Consider the following 21,186-nt stretch of genomic DNA (forward strand, 5'->3'; position numbering starts at 1 on the left):
TTATCGCTTGAGACTACATTCCAGGAGGGTAAAGCAACAATTGCAAGACTCCAGCTTTTCTTCTAGGTCTTTGCATGTTGTCACCACTCTGCTTAGTGGCATAACCTCAAACTGAAGAAATAGTTCCCCTTCCCTACCAAAACCTTCCTGTCAGAGTCCTCCTGTCAGATTTCTCCAGAATAGAGAAGATGAAGAGGAGAAAAGAGTGCTTCAACCTCATCTTGAGGCAAAGACTATCTCCAGTGAATTGTTCCTCCCTGCAGGGAGTTGTAAGAGTTTTAATGAAGCATCTCCTGGGAGGCTCCATTCCTGTCCGTTTGGGCAGACATGGAAAGACACCCCTAAAAGGCTTCTTCCCCACATTTTGGCCCATCTTTTGGTCACTAGTTATGTAGGCAAGATAAGGGGAGAAGGAGGGCATGATAACAAAGAAACACTAAAATGTTTAAAAAGGGCAGGACGCCCCCACTTCCTTAGAGACTCAGCTCTGGGCACCCTTCTGTGCAGAGAAGTCTCTGTTTATTCTAGTCTTTAAATAAAACTTGTTTTGTATGCTTGCCTGGGCATTTCTTGGTTGTTCAAACTTCACAACTGGGGAAACAGGACTTGTCCCTGATTGATTCTCATCATTGGCATCAATCTCACCCCCCTGCTTTTCTGAGCCCCTAGCTGAGTTGAGATTTTTTTTTTTTTTTTTTGAGAAATTGCCAAGCTGTTTTCCAGAATGGAGGTACCATTTTTAAATTTCCAGCAGCAAGGTACAAGTAACCTAGTTTGTCTGCAAGTTTTGTGCACCTGTAGGAGTTTTTACAAATGCATAACAGATCAGGCATGGTGGTGTATGCCTATAATCCTAGTGACTCTGGGGGCTTGAGGCAGGAGGATTGGAATTTTAAGGCTCGCCTCAGCAACTTTAGTGAAACCCTGTCTTAAAATAAAAAAATAAAAATTGCTGGGGATATAGCTCAATAGTAAAGCACTCCTGGGTTCAATCTAAGTATCAAAAAAAAAAAAGAAAGAAAAAGAAAAGAGTGATAAAGGGAGACTCTGTGGTGCAGTTGTAGGGAAAGTCATCGACACTAACTAGTATAACTGGAAGTTAAATTATTTTTAGGAAAAAACATTTGGATCATTTGACTTGAAAGCAAGGAGCCATAAAAGAGTTTGTGAAGACAGAAAAATAAGAATAGAGAACATGGATTTACTGAAGTTCTCTTAACAGGACAGGTGGGGTTCTGACCAGAAACCTGGGTCAAAGCTGCACTGAGCATCGCCTTCCCAGTAGGGCTCAATCTTGTAGAGATGAAGCAGTAATAATAATAACAGCAAAAATTATTCGGCACATATTATCATTGTTTGGCAGATGAGGGAAACAGAGGCCCTGAGAGAATATATACCTTGCTCATAGCTACACAACCAGGAAGTAGTTCACAACAATCATTAACTACAGTAAAAGAAGGTCATGCCGTGTAATTTAGCAACAACTAGACATAGGACTGACTCTAGGTCATGCAACTCTCTCCATATCTAGAGGGGATATTATGGTGATAAACAGAAAAAATACGACATGGATATGAGTCGACTTAGGCTTTTCAGGCTAATCTCCAGCTTTTATTGCTCTTGGGGCTTCTACTGACTTGTGTTCCTGTTCAGCAGAAATTGCACCATTCCACCTGTCTGAGTTCCTGGCTCTTAGGGCTGCTTTAGAAGATAGAAACTAGACTTGTCAGGATAGGATAAAGCAGACTACATCTTAGTGTCTAACTGCTGTCACTCTTGAGATTAGGGCCCGCCTAGAGAATGACACCAAACCAGAAAGTCACCAGGGGGTGACTGTCAGAGAAAGAAGAAAACAGGAACCAGAGGAGTGCAGGGCATCAAGGAGTTGGTAACATATTCCCTATCACCCCTAAGTAACCCCCTGCAGTTCTTCAGTACTTAAATAGATGAGAAATGTTTACTTGAACAAAAGTACTTTTGTAGTCCTAACAATAGAATAATATTAAGTTGCCAGGATCATTATATTACTATCACCCATTTTTGTTAATTCATTTCCACTATGAGTTACAGAGCACTTTCATGCATCTTTCACTCAGAAAAACCTTTAACGTGTGAAGGAGATAGAGCAGGTATAATTGACCTGAACTTAAAGGAAAGAAATAGCCAGGTGCAGTGGTGTACAACTGTAATCCCAGCAGTTTGGGAGGCTGAGACAGGAGGATTGAGAGTTCAAAGCCAGACTCAGCAACTTAGCAAAGCTCTAAGCAACTCAGTGAGACCCTATCTCTAAATAAGATATAAAAAAGGCTGGAGATGTGACTCCGTAGTTAACTATCTCTGAGTTCAATCTCCAGGACCAAAAAAAAAAAAAAAAAAGAAAAGAAAAAGAAAAGAAACAGGTTCAAAGTGGAATACGAAGCTGAGAATACATGGCAATTTTTTTACTTTTGAGAAAGTGGAACAGTAAGATTTTTAAAAATCACAGTTAATTGAATATCTTTCTATCAGATGATCAGGTTCATAGAAAAAAGGATTTGAACTATGACTATTTTTTAGAGCCACTCTGATTGGATGATATTAGATCAATTATTTTAATCATCTTTTCACACTTTTAATTAAAGTCTATTAATCACAAAATGATAAATTTGGGAGTAGGCTCTTTTAGCAGTGAATTATAATTAATCAATGCTCCCCCATGGCTAAGTAACCTTACCTTATTGTATAGCTCAGTTCCACTAAAGATATTAAGTCTTGCTTGACCAATCATCTTTCTGAGCACAAAAATTCCAATTCTTTAAGTTCTATATCCTGAATTTGATATTTTATTCCTGGGCAAATGTTTTTCTTTACATCTCAAGGACCTTCATATATTAAGCTTCTGATTTTTTTTGTGCAGTCACCTTTACTGTTTGGATCCTCAGTTTCAGATAGGCTTTTGAAATGCTACAGAGAGAAAAAGGGGAACATGTTTGTTTTGACTTTACATTGGAAATTATATTCCCTTTCCCCTTCTGATAAATGATAAAACATACCCAAATAGCTAATCAGTGCCCTTCCTTCCTTCCTTCCTTCCTTCCTTCCTTCCTTCCTTCCTTCCTTCCTTCCTTTCTCTCTTTCTCTTTCTTTCTTTCTTTCTTTCTTTCTTTCTTTCTTTCTTTCTTTCTTTCTTTCTTTCTTTCTTTCTTTCTTTCTTTCTTTCTTTCTTTCTTTCTTTCTTTCTTTCTTTCTTTCTTTCTTAAATCACAAACAAATAAAAACATCCAAGAACATTTGAGGACAATGAGATGCCAGTGACTAGTATGATTGTCCTGGCTCCTCCTTCCCCAAAGTAAAAACTGTTATCAACTCTTCACCACTTTACCTGGCTAAGTTCTTACAAGCAAACTAGAGGATAAAATAAATTGGTGACATCAATTCACATGAAAATAGATTATAACCCAAATTATACTTACTGAGATGGATGAGTGTGGAGGGGCTCAGTCATTTTTACTAGGCATCAATTGCATCAAATGTTCATTTAGCACTTGGAAAATTCACAGGTGTTCTTCTTATGGTGATCAGTTTGGATTGAATTCGTTAAAAGTACTAGGGAACAAAATCTACCAAATTATGTATGTCTGTGTATGAATATACCCAAATGAATCCTACTTATGCATATATAATTCAAATAATAATAATAATAATAACAACAAAAGAGAGATCAGTAGAGTAGAGAACAGAGGGGATGAAGGAAAGGGATGGTACTGGGGCATGAAATTGATCCAGTTATGTTGTGTGCAACATAAATATGGCACAATGAATCTCACTATTATGTAAAATTACAACGCACCAATACATTTTTTAAAAACAGGAAAAAAAGACACACGTGTGTATATGCTTGGATTCAGATATTAAAACAGATCCCAGGTACATGCATGATGTCTTGGGTATAAGAGATTTGAAAGCTGGGCATGGTGGTGCATGTTTATAATCCTAGTGACTTGGGAGTCTGAGGCAAGAAGATTGCAAGTTTGAGGCTAGCCTCAGCTATTTATAGAGACCCTAAGCAACTTAGTAATACCTTATCTCATAATTGAAAGCCTGGGGATGTAGCTCAGTGGTAAAGTGCCCCTAGTTTGAATCCCCAGTACTGAGGTGGAGTGTGAGGTGGGTATTCCAAAATCAGAATGGAAAGAACACCTTGCTCTAGTCCCTCTGCCTGTCTATGTCTTACATTCCTGTCATGTGATATGTAGGCATTAAGCCCTATGATCTCTAAACTGTAAAGGCACTTCACAATCTATCACTTACCAATAATTGATACTCATTCCCTAATTATATATACTGTATATAGTATAAATATAAACTATATAATTATATAGTTTATAATTATGCCAGCAATCACTAACAATCAGTATTATATAATCTGCTAAAATTCATTAAAATAACTGCCCCTTTACACTTTCTCCTAAAGGGCTTGAACATTTTTCTAGAAATTACTTCCAGTTTTCTTCTCTGTATAGGTAAAACAAGTTATTCCTTTAATAGAAACCTCTATTCCAAGCAGAAAATATGAGCAGATCTTATTCCTAACCCTTAGACCTTACTCTTAATAAGAATTCTATCTCAGTATGAGGGAAAGCATAGAATGAGTTTTATTTGTCTTTACTCTTCTATGCTATTTGAGAGTATTTAAGGGACTTTCATCTAGACACCCATATAAAATAAATAAAGCCTTTGCATTGTGTTGGGACTGGGGAAGGGAGAATACAGATGTTCAGGAGGGAATCAGAGATCACATATTGGTGTGTGTGTGTGGTGTGTATTTCATCAATGCATGTGGTTATTTTCCTTTAACAAAAATGGAAGTTGTACATTAGCTGAGTTGTAACAGAGATGATGATCTTTATCATCAACAGTCTTAGATGCTTCATTATCCCTGGCGTCTACCTCCCACAATAGAAAGAAGAAAGGAATTAAAGAAGGGAGGAAGGGAAGAAAGAAGGAGGGGAGAAGGAGAGGAAGAGAAGGGAAAGGAAGAGAAGGAAGGAAGGCAGGCAGGCAGGCAGACCAACTAGCTGGCCTGGGGCCTTGAAGAGGAAGTCTTGATTTTCCTCTGAAACAATCCTAACTAGGCAGCAGCATCTGGGAGTCAGTGCTTTAGACTCCAGGGGTGTAGCAGTGCACACACTAGATAGCTCTTCTTCTTTTTTTTTAAATTATTATTATTATTATTTTAAATACACAACAACAGGGGAATGCATTACAATTCTTATTACACATATAGAGCACAATTTTTAGTATCTCTGTAAAGACAGCTCTTCTTTATGGAGCATAAATTTTCAGTCTCTAATAGGAATGAGTAAGTTGGAGTGTTGATTTGGGCGAATTTTGTTCTCAATACTGTTGTGCATTCTCCCAGTGGCAAATATTTAACAATTTTTCCTCCCCTTCTAAAAATAAATGTGATGTTAAGTCAACCAACAGAACAAAAACTTGTTACCAATTTTTAAGGTTAGTAAACAAAATGTTTGTTGTGCTACAATTTTTCACATGAGAGTTAATTTTGTTATTATTTCCTTTCTGTTAGCAAGAGGATAATTGCACTATATTTGAATTTTTAAAAACATGACACTAAATCTTATCAATAGTTTATGTTATTTACTCTTTAAAATACTTTCTGATTGTAATCCTCAAAAGTGTCAGACCAGTTGTGTTCATAAAATTATAAAATGAAAGTCCAGTAGTTGGCAGTCACGTTACATAAATGTTCTCCCTTCTATAAATACCACTTAATGTTAGTTTCATTTTCAGAAACCACCCAACCTTGGCCATGTCCACTTCTTCTTTTCCAATCTCTGCAGTAGTTTTTGCCCTCATCACCCTGTCTTTCTGTGCTCCGGATACTTTTAAAGCTGCAGTATATGAACATGCAGTCATTTTGCCAAGTGAAACAGAAATACCTGTTCCTCAGGATGATGCCTTGATCCTCATGAACAAGAATATAGATATTCTGGAGACAGCAATTAAGCAAGCAGCTGGTCAGGTATTCTTTTATTTCTGCAAATTACAATTTTGGGGAGGGACAAGGGAGTTAGAATAAGATTGGTGGTTGAATTGTCAATTTTGCACACGGAAAAACAATTTTGATTTGATTGCTTCTGAACAGGGTGCTCAAATCATTGTGACTCCAGAAGATGCACTTTATGGATGGACATTTACCAGGGAAAGCATTTTCCCTTATCTTGAGGATATCCCAGACCCTAAGGTGAACTGGATTCCATGTCAGGACCCCCAGAGGTATTCAGCTATCCTAGTTGTTTGTACTAAAGTGCTGTAATTTCTAAAGCATACATGTTCACCAAAGGAAAATTATTTTATTATATTATGGTATGTATTATGTTTATATTTGGACATTTGTCAGGTTTTGAAAAATTACACTTAGAGGAAAATATTCCAAGCTCTCCATTGAAGGGACCACATTGGACGTTCATAAGAGTTTATCTGTCCTATCTTTTCCTAGGTAGAGAAGTCTTCCCATGGACTTTCTAGTGAGTCATCAGACCTTCTGCTTTGGAACCGCATTTCCCTATGCTCATAGAGCTAATCTCCCTGGAAAGAGGTTACTTAGAAACCTTTCAATGTAAAATATTTAATATATATGTATATATTGAATATATAAATCCTCTGTCTAGCATGATGAGAAGATGATTGATTTAGACACAGATTGCACACACACTCATTCTTTGCTCTTTCACAACTCATTTCCTCTTTCTCTCTCTCTCTATTTTTAAGTGCCAGGGATTGAATCTAGGGGTGCTCTACCCCTGAGCCACATCCCCAGCCCCTTTTATATTTTATTTTGAGACACAATCTTGCTAAATTACTTAGGGCCTTGCTACATTGCTGAGGCTGCCTTTGAGATTGTGATCCTCCCACCTCAGCCTCCCAAGCTGCTGGGATTATAGGCATGTGCCACCACGCTTGGCTCTTTGCTCTCTCTTGTTCACTCTTTACCTCATTCTTCTACCTCATTTACATTTATTAAATATTCCTTTGTCATGATCTTGGTGGAGAATCTTAGATATCACATTTTTCTAGGCACTTCTGATGATTCTGAAGTTTATCAGAATAAGAGCATGGGGGAAATGACTTTTCTTAGCTCTAGAGAAATGAACTGCAATAAGAGAATACTATCAGTCTCTGATATAAAAAAAATCCTCTCTTTTGTGAAGAAAGTCGATAGTTGACTTCCAGATTTCTCATTAAAAACAACACGTGTGGCAAATTTGCAGAAGAGTCAAAGATCATAGTGGCCACAGGAATTAGTGAAAATTCGGGAATAGCTTCTTAATAAATAGCTCTTTCATAGTCCCTAATAGAAGGAACAAACTTTGACCAAAATGAAAAAAAAAAAAAGAAAAAAAGCAGAGCAAGGGGAAGTGTTTTGCATCATTACCTGAAACAATAGAATTACAGTTTCTCAACTGGAGGATTGAGATTGCCCTCACAGACACAGGGAGCACTCCAAGAACAGCAGGTCTGGGGAGGCAGATTGAGAATTCAATTTTCCTTATCTTAAGTTGGTGCTGCCCTTTAGTCATCCAGGTGGAGATGTCCTCCTGGCAGCTGAATATACACCTCTGGCATGAGGGGACAGATGGACGTCTGGAGATAGAAAATCAGAAGTCCACATACAGATGATTTTTTTTTTTTAAAGAGAGAGTGAGAGAGGGAGAGAGAGAGAGAAAGAATTTTAATATTTATTTTTTAGTTATCGGCGGACACAACATCTTTGTATGTGGTGCTGAGGATCGAACTCAGGCCGCACACATGCCAGGCGAGCACGCTACCGCTTGAGCCACATCCCAGCCCCACATACAGATGATTTTTAACTTCCAGAAGAGTCCACCTGTGGATTGACGTAGAGAAAAGAATAGAGAACAGGCTTGAGCACTAGGAAGTTCCAGGGTTGACATGTAGAAGAGATGAGGAGGAATCAGTGAAGGACACAGAGAAGAGCAGTCAATGAGCAGGAGAGTGAAAGGGTGAGTGCAGGGAGAGAGAGACACGTTTCCAGGAGGAGAGTGGAGCTCTGTCAACTCCTGTAGATAAGTAAGGTAAGATTTGAGGCCAGGTAAGACTGGGAGTCATTGTTGGCTTTATTGAGAGTTCAGATGATAGAAATGAAAGTTCATCTGGAGTGCTTCCAACAAGAATGAGCCAGGAGCAACTGATGACCATAAGAGGGACAGCTCTCTTGAGGATTCTTGCTGTAAGAGTGAGCTGAGAACAAAAGCCATATAAGGAAGAGCATAGAAGGTCAAAAGATTTTTTTTTCCTCCTACTTTAGAAGGTACTAGAGCATATTGTATACTGTTGGGAATAATCTAGTAGAGAGGAGACAATTAATCATGCAGAAAAGTGAGTAGTGAATTGCTGGAGCAATAGATGTGGCATAAAAAGTCTTCAACAGTTTAAGCATAATTTGTGTTTTTAAAAAATATGCCCTTCTCTCTGAGTGGTTTTTATATTGACACCAATTGTACATAGACCTTTACTATTGTTATTGTCTGTGTATGAACTGACTTAAATATATTGAAAAATTAAAATGTCTTCATTAAAATTTGATTTAGATTTGGTCACAATCCAGTACAAGCAAGACTCAGCTGCCTGGCCAAGAGCAACTCTATCTATGTTGTGGCAAATATTGGAGACAAAAAGAAATGTAATGCCCGTGACTCCAAGTGTCCGTCAAATGGCTATTATCAATATAATACCAATGTGGTGTATAATTCAGAAGGAAAGCTGGTGGCACGCTACCACAAGGTAAGACAGAGAGAGCAGAGCCAGATATGAGAATGGGGAATATTATGTTTAGGAGTTTGAGCGTTAGTCCCTATATAATACAATATCATTGGAGATTTTTGGTGAAAATGAGTAATAAATGAAGTGGAGTTCTAAGGAAAAAAAACTGATCTGGAAAAAAAATGTAGAGAGAGACCTGATAGAGAAGTGTCATTATGGTCCAAGATTGAGATAAGGTTTTGTGTTTATAAAATAAATAATTTTACTATTGATGAAAAAGGTATAAAGCTGATTGTAATGTGGATACCATTTAATAAAACTATGGTATGAACATGCTTCAAAATTTTAAGAATTAGTTTTTTGCATAAATTAAATTTTTATCAAATCCCCAAATATTCAATTTTCAGTACCAGTTAATTTAATTACCTTCTTGTAGATTTAAGTTTAAAACATCCAATTTAAAAAAACATTTTGAATTTATATATGACAGCATAATGCATTACAATTCTTATTACACATATAGAACACAATTTTTAAATATCTCTGGTTATATACAAAGTATATTTACACCAGTTTGTGTCTTCATACATGTACTTTGGATAATAATGATCATCATGTTCCACCATCACTTCTAATCCCATGCCCCCTCCCTTTCCCTCCAACCCCTCCACCCTATCTAGAGTTTGTCTATTCCTCCTATGCTCTCTCTCCCTATCCCAATATGAATCAGCCTCCTTATATCAAAGAACACATTTGGCATTTGGTTATTTGTGATTGGCTAACTTCACTTAGCATTATCTTCTCTAACTCCATCCATTTACCTGCAAATGCCATGATTTTATTCTCTTTTGTTGCTCAGTAATATTCCATTGTGTGTATATGCCATGTTTTTAAAATCCATTCATCTATTGAAGGGCATCTAGGTTGGTTCCACAGTTTAGCTATTGTGAATTGTGCTGCTATAAACATTGATGTGACTGTGTCCCTGTAGTATGCTGTTTTTAAGTTCTTTGGGTATAGACTGAAGACAGGGGTAGCTGGGTCAAATGGTGGTTCCATTCCCAATTTTCCAAGAAATTTCCATACTGCTTTCCATATTGGCTGTACTAGTTTGCAGTCCCACCAGCAGTGTATGAGTGTACCTTTTCCCCCACATCCTTGCCAACACTTACTATTGTTTGTATTCATAATAGCTGCCACTCTGAATGGAGTGAGATGAAGTCTTAGAGTTGTTTTGATTTGCGTTTCTCTAATTGCTAGAGATGTTGAACATTTTTTCATATATTTGTTGATTGATTTTTTATATCATCATCTGAGAAGTATCTCTTCGGGTCCTTGGCCCATTTATGGATTGGGTTGTTTCTTTTTTTGGTGTTTAACTTTTTAAGTTCTTTATATACCCTAAAGATTAGTGCTCTATCTGATGTGTGAGGGGTAAAAATTTGCTCCCAAGATGTGGGCCTTCTATTCACCTCACAGATTGTTTCTTTTGCTAAGAAGAAACTTTTTAGTTTGAGTCCATCCCATTTATTGATTCTTGATTTTGATTCCTGCACCAGAGGAGTTTTATTAAGGAAGTTGGGGCATAGTCCCACATGATGGAGATTAGGACCTACTTTTTATTCAGGAAGAATAATGCATATCATTAGCTTTTAAGAAGCATATAGTTTTGGGGGCTCTCGGGGAGATATTTGGCTCCTGAGAGACAGAGAGAGAGACAGAGAGATATACAGAAGGAGAGAGAGAAGAGGAGATAAAAGAGATGTTCTGGACACATGTTGCTTATTTCTCTACATTGGCCTTGGAAATTCACTTCTGATTGTCAGATTCATTCACTTTCTAGGATATGTCCTGTTGTCCACTCTAGCAAAATTTTTTACTAACTTTGGAGGGCTTTTATAAGTCATCTCTTCTATAAACAAGTCTTGGTTGGTATACTAAATACTATGCATATTATTACTAGTCTTAGTTGGTATACTAAATACTATGCATTTATTATAGTACCATCTCTACTCGGAGCCTCAGTTTGATGCCCCTGACAAGCCGGAGTTAGTAACTTTCAAGACCACATTTGGAACATTTGGCATTTTCACATGCTTTGACATACTCTTCCACGATCCTGCAGTTGCCCTGGTGGAAGATCACCAAGTGGATACCATACTGTTTCCCACAGCTTGGATGAATGTTTTGCCTTTTTTGACAGCTATTGAATTCCACTCGGCTTGGGCAATGGGAATGAGAGTTAATCTTCTTGCAGCCAACATACATAAGGTTGGCCAAAACATGACAGGTAATTTATAACCAGGTATGATGTGTAGCGTATACTTCTACACATAGAGAAACTAATGCCTCAGAGATGATCTGCCTTGTTTTTTTTGCTTTTTGGGTGAAACTTCTCACTACGTCCATCCTCCTTTTAAAAGAAAAGCTAGGGCTGATTTGTTAGTTATGGTTATGATAAAACTTTACCTGTATTATTTCGTGTAATCATTACAGCTCTGTATGAGAATATTACATCCCAATTTATTAACTAAGAGACAGCACAAATAATTTGCTAAAGTCTCCCCAGCCAGCAAGTGGCCAAACAGGGAACTAAACAGAGGTGTGTTTTAAACTTGCAAAGTTAGAGGCTTATATTATTTTTAGGCTGCCATATAATAAGTTACCTTAAAAGTTAAACATAAATGTGACTTAAAACAACAAACATGTATTATTGCACAGCTTCTGTTTATCGGGAATTTGGCAGGGGTTAGCTGGGTGGCTTCAGATCATTCTTGTCTCAGGTTACATTGAGTAGTTGGCTGGCTAGCCAGTCATCTGAAGGTGAGTCTGTGTCCAGCATAGCTGGCTCACACCACCCTCAGTAGGAACTCTCAGTTCCTCAGTGGGTGTTGGCAAGAGGCCCTCATTTCTTGCCACATGCCTGTCCATAGGACTTTGTGATAAATGTATCCTTGTGACATGGAAAAGTACTTCCTGCAGGGCAAGAATTGAGAGAGTAGAGAAGAGAGGCATAGAGAGACAGAAACAGAAAGCAAGGGAGGGAGGAAGAAGTTATGGTGCTATTTATGGCCAGTTATCACCATCACTTGTACCAAGTTTAGTTCATCAGAAGGGAATCACTAGGCTAGGGAAAGGGAATTAGATCCACTGTTGGATAGAAGAGTATAGGGTATTGATATAACATTCGCACAGCCATCTTAAATGTTAACCACCATCTCATTAGATAAATATCACTTTCCTGTACTTCCTCTTACACAAACTCCCCGGCCCCATTAGTGACCTACCCCATGGTACCTTAATCCTAAGCCAATCCCAGAAGGACACCACCCCTTTTGCTCTGGAAAGTCCCATGGTACCATCAACCTAAGTCAATCCCATGCTATTCCTCACCCACCTAGCTCTGATGTAAGCACCCCTGAGCCTATCCCATAGCACCACAGCTACAACTCCAAACTCCTACTCCCTAAAAGCTGAACCCACTTACATTTTTGGGGCCTGGGGCCTCTCTACTCTGTAGAGGAATGGCCTTTATTTGTCAGCTTCGACAAGTAAACCTTTGTGTGGATCTCTGCCTGGTCTCCGTCCTTCATTTCTCACTCACCCATCTCTCGCTTTCTCACTTTCCTTTCAAAGAGTGTTGAATAATTTTTGGACATATTTGAAAACTGCCACAGTGAAGAATGGAAAAGAATTTTGCATTAGCTTTCCCTACATTTCAGAGACTCTTGGAACACAAATATTTTTATATTTGGTTTAATTTTCCATAATGCTAATAAAGAATGCTGTCATATTAAATTTATTTGTAAATGAGACCATCAAACTTGTACTTCAGTCACTTACTTCCAAGAGAGAATAGAAAAAGTCATTGGGTGTTCAGTGTCACAGGAAGTCTGTATGGCCTCTCATTGTCCCAAATGAGGATGGGATCATATGCCCAACTCTGAGGGGTGAATTATTTGTGTGTGTGTGTGTGTGTGTGTGTGTGTGTGCGTGCGCGCCTGCATTATTGTTTCAAAAGACTTGTCTTCCATTCCCAGGCAGTGGTATCTACGCACCTCACTCTCCCAAGACGTATCACTATGACATGAAAACAGACTCAGGACGCATCCTCATTTCAGAGGTGGATTCACATCCTCGGAAATCACCGAACTACCCAGCAGCCGTCAACTGGAATGCCTATGCCAATAGCATCAAACCCTTCCCAGTACAGAAAAAAACTTTTGGGGGAACTGTTTCCCGCGATCAGTTCAACTTCACAGAACTTTTTGAAAATTCAGGAAACCTTACAGTCTGTCAGAAAGAGTTATGCTGTCATCTAAGCTACAAAATGTTAGGAAAAAAAGAGAACGAAGCCTACGTTCTGGGGGCTTTTACAGGACTTCATGGCCGAAGGCAAAGAGAGTACTGGCAGGTAATCTAAGCTTAAGTAAATGGAGTGTTTACATGTCTGTAAATTCCAGGTGAACTTTTAATATTTGTTCTGGAAAGTCCAGTGCCTTTCTTGTCAAGGCACCAACAGGATTTCTCTCATACATACTCACACACAGGGGTTAATCAAATGTGGTATTTGCTATGATATTTAAGTATTATCTGGTCTTTTTGCTTTGAGCACATTTTAAGCAGTGATTTTACCATGACGATTGTCTATGACTGATGATGAACTAGTTTGCAATTGTGGTGTCTTCTTTAATTAGGTTTTGCCAACAATCTGAATACAGTCTTATTTTTACTTGTGAAACCAACAATGAGTTGGAGTGCGGTTTTTACTTAGTTCCTCTTCTAATTGGATGTCCTAGTCTTTTTGTTCCCTTCAGATGACAAATTTTAAAGGTTGAGACTTTTTTTAGTATGTTGGTTATGAGTTTGCATTTTCTGAGACTCTATGCCTTACTATCTTCTAAAGAGAAGGATATGGAAAGAGGTGAGGTTCATGGATGGTCCAAACTTTAATCATCCTTTCAGCATCAGTACAATTGTGGCCCCAAGACCCCCCAGTTCCTCAGACTTAATGCCATCATCTACCATACCAAAGTAATGGTTTGAGTCTAATTCTGAACTGATTTATTCCTTTCAGTTCACTTGCTTTTCAGGAAATGGATCAGTTCTCAAATGGCTTAACATTTTCAAGAAAGCAGATGATTATAAAAAATATGATTCCAATCTCTTTATGGAGAAAGGAAGCTTTGCTTTGCTATGGTTAAAAAGCCAGTCAACAGTTCTGGGACAAGTAACTGAAATATCAGGTGTGTTTTATCTGCATCTGTTCCACATAGGTGTGCACAATGCTGAAATGCAAAACCACTGATTTGAAAACTTGTGGACAGCCAGCAGAAACTGCTTCTACAAGATTTGAAATGTTCTCCCTTAGTGGTACATTTGGAACAGAGTATGTTTTTCCTGAAGTGCTACTTTCTGAAATTCGCCTGGCACCTGGAAAATTTGAGGTAAGAGGATTTCAAGAGTATTTCCATCTTCTCTTTCTCTGAAGCCAAGTCAAACTAGCTGTGACAGTTGCTATGTCTACTTGATCAATTAACATTTGCTGTGCAATGAAATTCCTTAAAACATATAACATCTCTAGACAAAGGCTCTTAGCCCTGATTTTGTGGGTTGTCAGTTTGAACTGGGTGTAGACAGCCTGTTTTTCTTGTTTGAGATGGGTTCAGCTGAAGTTGGCTAACTTCATTGTTTCTGTCACTAGGTAGTGGGTTGGTTGGGGCTGACTGGTTTGTCATGGGATTGTGTTGAACAGCTGGCGTGATTAGGGCCATCTCTCCTTGTGGTCTCTAATCTTTCACCAAAGATGGACTTCTTCACATTTTAGTCAAATGAGTCCAAGAGCATAAAAAGGAAAAGTCACTTTGGACAAGTTCTTTGCAACCCTCTGTGTGCCTATTTACATGTGTCTCATCAAGCACAGCAAACCACAGGAGCAATGTAGAACCTATGAGCTGAAGTCACTATTTATTGAAGGATTTTTGTTTCTAGATTGCCATTTTCTTTGGTCGCAGTTGGAGACAAGCTGAAAGCTGGACATTTATTTTATAAATTGTAGTGCTTAACCAATTAATTCACAAAAGAAGCTACACTCAAATCAGAATTATGACTGCAGGTTTACATTAGCTAGTATAAGACATGCACACACACATGGTCATAACATACGCATACACTACCAAGTAATGTCATCTCCGAACTGTGGCAACCAGTGGCAGGGTTTCAGTGAGTAGGCTGGAGTCATTGCATGTTCTATAAGGGGAAATAAGAATCTAAGTTAACTCATCCAAGGTATTGGGCAAAGAAAGCATTAGAATTGCAGATTTCTAGTGGTCATGTCACATGTCTATATTTTTGCACATTATCAGATTGGAAAATATCATATTTATAAAAGAGATAATTCTGTGAAGCTAACAGTTTAACGTATAATACAGGCTTAAGACTGGGAAGTCCAGAAAACAGGAATCTTTGACTGCTATAGAACCTGGTTAGGTTGACTCTCACTAGTCAATTAATAAACTGAACAGCCAATTATAGAAAATCATGATCAGATCTGAAGTGAGGAGTCTGGAGTCCAAATTCCAATAGCTGAAAGGTGGCTGGACTGGCAAAAATAAGCATAGATGAACTGAAAATATCTGAGCTCACTTCAAGGGAGTACAAGAGGAAAGCAGAGTCTCATAGCTGAGTGAAGTCTAGCCCTACTGGTACACGAAATCCTGCAGGCTTCCAGACAACTGAGCACACACCATTGAATTTTCTATGTACTACTTTGATATTTCTTCTATGACATACAAACATAGACTCCCCCACTCCAACCCCTGCCCTGAGGAACTGTCCCAGAGTAGGACTGAGAATTAAAACTCATGAAACCACCTCATCCAAGGGGAAAGAATAAAAAATGCTAGAATTTTCTAGACTAGGTTAAAGATCTGAAGGCAGAAATGCCGTTTCATTCACTCTGGACCACACATCAGAATGTGGTATTTGAAAAAGTTGGATGGAAACAGTTGAAGAAGAATTTGAGAATATATCAAGAACTTTGTCTGTAACCATTTTCTTTCTTTGTTTTAACATTTTCATCCCAACTGGTGTCAGAGAATTAGGAGCAATTAGAGAATGATACCAAAGTCTAAATGTTAAATTCTTGAACTCATAGGATGTGTAGGGCTCAACTCTAAACTTAGTCATTCTTTGGGGGTCATTCTGTTTCCCATCTCTGGGTGTGAGAGAGGGAAGGAGGGAGGGGGGAAGGAAAGGTGGAAGGAAGAAGAAAGGGAAGGAAGAAAGGAAGAAAGGTAGGACCCCTATCCTTTAAATTAGGAATTTACAATATAATTATCATTTGTATCTTACTTAACCTACTCCAGCTCATTTTCAGAAAGAAAAAATGAGATACAGATTGCATTAGATCAGGAAAGACATATAAAAGGCCCTTGACAGACAAGGTCTTTGGTAGAGCAGGTAGGGACTGCTACAGTCAGGGTGCTATAGATGTTCATTTTTACATGTGCAGATTCAAAGTGGCATGAATTTCCCTGAAATACGTCAGATTCTAAGGAACAAATACTAACCAAACTCACAAGATGGATGAAAGAGAACATCCATTAATTATTTTTGAAAATAGTTACTGGAGAACAGTGAACTATCCTTTCAAGAAGGCTCTGCACTGGCCAGTCTCCTCAAGAGTCCAAACAGAATTAATATAAAGCAGGTTGGGCGTTCATGGAAAAGATTCCAGGAGATAATGTGTTTCTCTGCTTGATCCAAAGACCATGTAGGAATAGGGTGACTAGTTTTCTTCAAAGAGCCAAACAAACAGTAAGCACTTCTTGATTTGTTCAGTTCTTTCTCTGTTAACCTTGAAAAGCATGGCCCTTCTGTTAATATATTATTTCTGGAGAGAGCAGTTATAATATTGTAGATGACAGATATTTTACATCAGCTATGCTCACAATGTCTTCTTGAGCATTTGTCCAGTTCCATTGACCAGTAAACACTCACTGGGAAAACATTTACTTATTATCTTAGACGCACATTTTGAAGAAATTTTAACATACTTAGTAAGTATCTTTTCCCTTCCACTACTCCAGTTTTACTCTAAGAAGGTGGAGTATTCTTGACCATGCCACAAGTGTCAAAATGTCTTGCTCTAGTACCACAGGCAAGTCAGACTTCTTGCTGACAGCAAGAATGAAGTCTGACCTTAGCAACTAACTAGTTATATAACCTCAAGAAAGCCACTTAACCTCTGAATTCGTATGGAAGAGGAAAAGATCCTTTTATCCTCACTGACTTGGTTAAGATGCAGTATGATAATGCACATGAAAGCATTTTGTGAATAGTGAAGCATAAGAATTGTCTTCTAGAGAATAGAAACATGGGGCTGGGGATGTGGCTCAAGCGGTAGCGCTCTCGCCTGGCATGCGTGCGGCCCGGGTTCGATCCTCAGCACCACATACAAACAAAGATGTTGTGTCCGCCAAAAACTAAAAAATAAATAATAAAAAATTCTCTCTCTCTCTCTCTCTCTCTCTCTCTCTTAAAAAAATAGAATAAAAACATGGCATTTGCAGGTAAATGGATGGCTTTGGAGAAGATAATGCTAAGTGAAGTTAGCCAATCCCTATAAGGAGGCTGACTCATAGTGGGGTAGGGAGGGGGAACATGAGAGAGAAATAGATGAATACTAGATAGGGCAGAGGGGTGGGAGGGAAAGGGAGGGGCAGGGGATTAGCAAGGATGATGGAATGTGAGAGACATCATTATTCAAAGTACATATATGAAGACACGAATTGGTGTCAACTTTATATACAACCAGAGATATAAAAAATTGTGCTGTATATGTGTAATAAGAATTGTAATGCATTCTGCTGTCATTTATTTTTTTAAAAAATCAATTAAAGAAAAAAAAAGCTTCATGACCAAATGGGAAAGACAGGAAGCACTAGGGTTAAAGAATCTTCTTGTGAAATAGTTATACTAACTTTACATTCACACATTGCATAAAATTAAATGAAATTTCACAATTGTCTTCTAGGATATTTTTTTTTTCTACTTCCAGTTGTAAAATATGTTTTCCCAGTTCCCAACTTCAACCTTGTTCAAACTGTCTTTTCCCAGCTGATCGTTTTTTTTTTTTTTTTCTGACTGTATGACTTATTCTTTTCTTCACTAATCTTGAGCTCTAGACAATAGTGGGAAATAAATTTCAACAACTTGCTTTCTGAGGAAGAAAAGGGAAAAGCTCTGATTTCTGGCATTTGCAAATTATTTTGGTATAACTATTCTCACCATGATCAGCTTCTAAAATGGCTGGTGCTATGGTTTGGAGAAGTGCCCCCCAAAGGTTTCCAGACTTGGTGCCCAGGCTGGCACTATTGGGATGTTGTAGACCCTGCAGGACGAGTGGCCTATGGGAAGTCCTCAGGCCATTGTGGGTGTGTCCTTGACTCTGTGATGTAAGCAGTTTTGCTCCACTATGCACTCCTGCCATGATGTGCTTCCCCTCAGAGGCACAAACCATTTTGATCTGGGACCTGCAAAACCATGAGCCAAAATAAATCTTTTCTCTAAGTTAATTATCTTAGGTATTTTGTTATAGTAACAGGAAACTGACTAACAAAGTTGACTTAACAACACCTGTGACTGTTTCTGGAAATTTAACAACTTGTTCTTGTGAACCTATACCTCAGTGGCTCGAGCACACCAGTGGCTCTAACTCAACTAGAGAATAAAAGCACATTGCCTAGGCCTGTCACAAACACTTCCAAACCAGAATGAACCTTTGCTGCTCAGATTTCCTCTTCCCATAATGTTTCTCTGCCATACAGCTGTAGGAAAAAAAAAATCCTAACTTCTTTTCCTAGATTGTATCTCATTCTGGAAAGTAGACCAGGCCAGCTGTTTTTCCTGAGACTTCCTAAGTTCTTATCTGTTTTCCTCTCCAATATATTAATATAAGATTTCTCTATGGTTAGAATCTGCTCAGTTTTACCACCAACTTCTCAGTTGCTTAAGGGAAAAATGTGCTCTATTTCCTTATTTTCTTGCAATAATTCAACCCAATGAATCATTTCTGCTGCTGCTGCTGATATTGACTTTTCATTAATGGTCACATTCAATACTTGAAACTGAAATCATGAACCCTCTTAATTGCTCTAGTTTTCATTATATGTAAATAGCTATACTGCCAATCCTGTCTGTTCCTCCTTCCTGAGCAGGAATGACTTGATCAACCAATTTACCTAGGGTGGTTTCAAAATTATTAGTTCAATTGCAATGACTTGATCAACCACTTTACCTAGGGTGGTTTCAAAATTATTAGTTCAATTGCAATACGTGTTTTAATAAAGCTGACTGTACTTTGCTTACTTTCTCTTTAGGTGCTAAAAGATGGGCGTTTGATAAACAAGGGTGGATCTTCTGAGCCTATCTTAACAACGACTTTGTTTGGGAGGTGGTACACGAAGGATTCGATTTACAATTCATGTCCACCCAACAATTCAGCTATAACTTACCTGCTGACATCTATATTACTAATTATTTATAAAATATTATAATGATAATAGAAATCTCTGTCATTTTAAATGTATTTTTCAGGTTCCCAAGTGAAAATCTAAAGGCCTATTTAAGGTAGCATCAATCAAATATTTCTATTTTTTTCTATTAAAAATTATTTTTAAGTATTGTAATTTTCTTTCTTTCTTTTTCACTTCTTCCCCCTTTTGACTATTCTAAAATGTTGCAGTGTGGTACAATGAAAAAGCATGGAATTTAAGATAAAAAAAATGGGCATCACACTTACTAAGCTTCAATCTGTGACCCCTAGTATATACCTGTGAGTGTGAGAGAGTGAAGAATAAAGTTTCCGGGATATTGTAAACATAGCTGTGTCTTTGAATTGAATAAGTTCCCTTTGACATTAAAGACCTTTTGAACTCACATAGTTTTCTGTGCTACTGATTAGGGAGAATCTGCTTTCAAATCAGACAGTAAAGTCAAAGTTCATCTTACAGTAAAGTGTTATTTTGAGATGTTCTTGAAGAAATGATAGCTATTCGTATGGGCATTCTGGCACATTATGATAATCCCAGCAACTTGGGAGGCTGAGGCAGAAGGATTACAAGATTGAGGCCAGTCTGGATAACTTCACAAGACCTGTCTCAAAAAAAAAAAAAACCCAAATTGAAAGGAATGGTGATGTTACTCAGTAGTATAGCACCCTTGGGTTCCATCATCAGTACAAATAAATAAATAATAACTATTCCAAGTTCAATTCAAGGAGACCTAACTGATGATCCCAAACTATTCCACCTGAAGGCTACAGTTTAATTTAATAAGCTCAAATTCCACAACACAAAGACCATTGTTGTTAATGGTGTAATTCAACATTGGATAGTCTACTTCTTTCAATGTACATGTATATTCTATGTTACTTAAAACATCTCAGGTATTTATTACCAGTCACTTAATGGTAAACAAATAAATATCTTTGCATTTTTAGTTTTTAAAATTTTATATCTTCCCAATTATTTTTAAGTTGATTACTTGTACAGTAAAAATTATAATTGAGGCATTTGTGTTTTTTTTATATTGCTATCAGTCTACATATAGATTCAATTTAAATATTATAAAATGCAATAGAAAATAAGACCACTTTATAATTTAGTGGCTACCTATTAAGAGAAGAGATATGCCCAGCAAAATCAAGCTTCAGAAGTGACAATGAAATGAAATCTTCTATAATAAACAAAAGTTAAAAGAATTCACAACAAGAAAACCTGCACTACAAAACATATTTAATAAAATATTTTATGAGGAAGAAATGAAAACAAAAGTGAAAAACAGCAAAGGGAGAAACTATGCTAGAAGAATAGCCAATCAATGAAGAAATTAATTCAAATTAAAAACCAGAAATAAATCAAAATGACAGTAAATGAAAATCATTTCTCAATAATAATTAATGTAAGTGGCCTAAGCTCATCAACCAAAAAAATAGATTGGCAGATTGGATTAAAAAAACAAGAACCAATAATATGCTGTGCTGTCTCCAAGAGATTCACCTCATAGGCAAAGACATCCAAAAACTGAAGGTAAAATGATGGGGGGAAAAGTATCACTTACATGGATCTCATAAACAAGCAGGGATTTCTATCCTCATATTGGATTAAGTGGACTTCAAGCCAAAGTAAATCAGAAGGGACAAAGAAGGCCATTACATACTGGTTAATGGAATTATACATCAACAGGATGTAACATTAGTAAATATTTATGCCCCAAGCAATGGAGCATCTACGTACATCAAACAAACCTTTCTCAATTTGAAGAATTAAATAGACCAAAGCACAATAATATTGAGTGAGTTTCACCTGGTTTTCTCACCACTGGGTAGATATTTCA

At 37.6% G+C, this 21,186-nt stretch overlaps 1 protein-coding gene across 1 annotated transcript; it reads left to right on the forward strand.

Moving 5' to 3' along the window:
• Nucleotides 1-5,810: 5,810 nt before the first annotated feature.
• Nucleotides 5,811-19,650, forward strand: Vnn2 (vanin 2). The gene is made up of 7 exons (XM_026381279.2): nucleotides 5,811-6,025; nucleotides 6,149-6,279; nucleotides 8,616-8,808; nucleotides 10,789-11,077; nucleotides 12,828-13,201; nucleotides 14,064-14,234; nucleotides 19,170-19,650. Exons 1-7 carry the CDS (start codon nucleotides 5,813-5,815, stop codon nucleotides 19,344-19,346), a joined length of 1,548 nt encoding a protein of 515 aa, XP_026237064.2. The 5' UTR covers nucleotides 5,811-5,812; the 3' UTR covers nucleotides 19,347-19,650.
• Nucleotides 19,651-21,186: the final 1,536 nt, after the last annotated feature.

This window comes from Urocitellus parryii, chromosome 8 (assembly GCF_045843805.1).
Source record: "Urocitellus parryii isolate mUroPar1 chromosome 8, mUroPar1.hap1, whole genome shotgun sequence".
NCBI classification, from domain to species: Eukaryota; Metazoa; Chordata; class Mammalia; order Rodentia; family Sciuridae; genus Urocitellus; species Urocitellus parryii.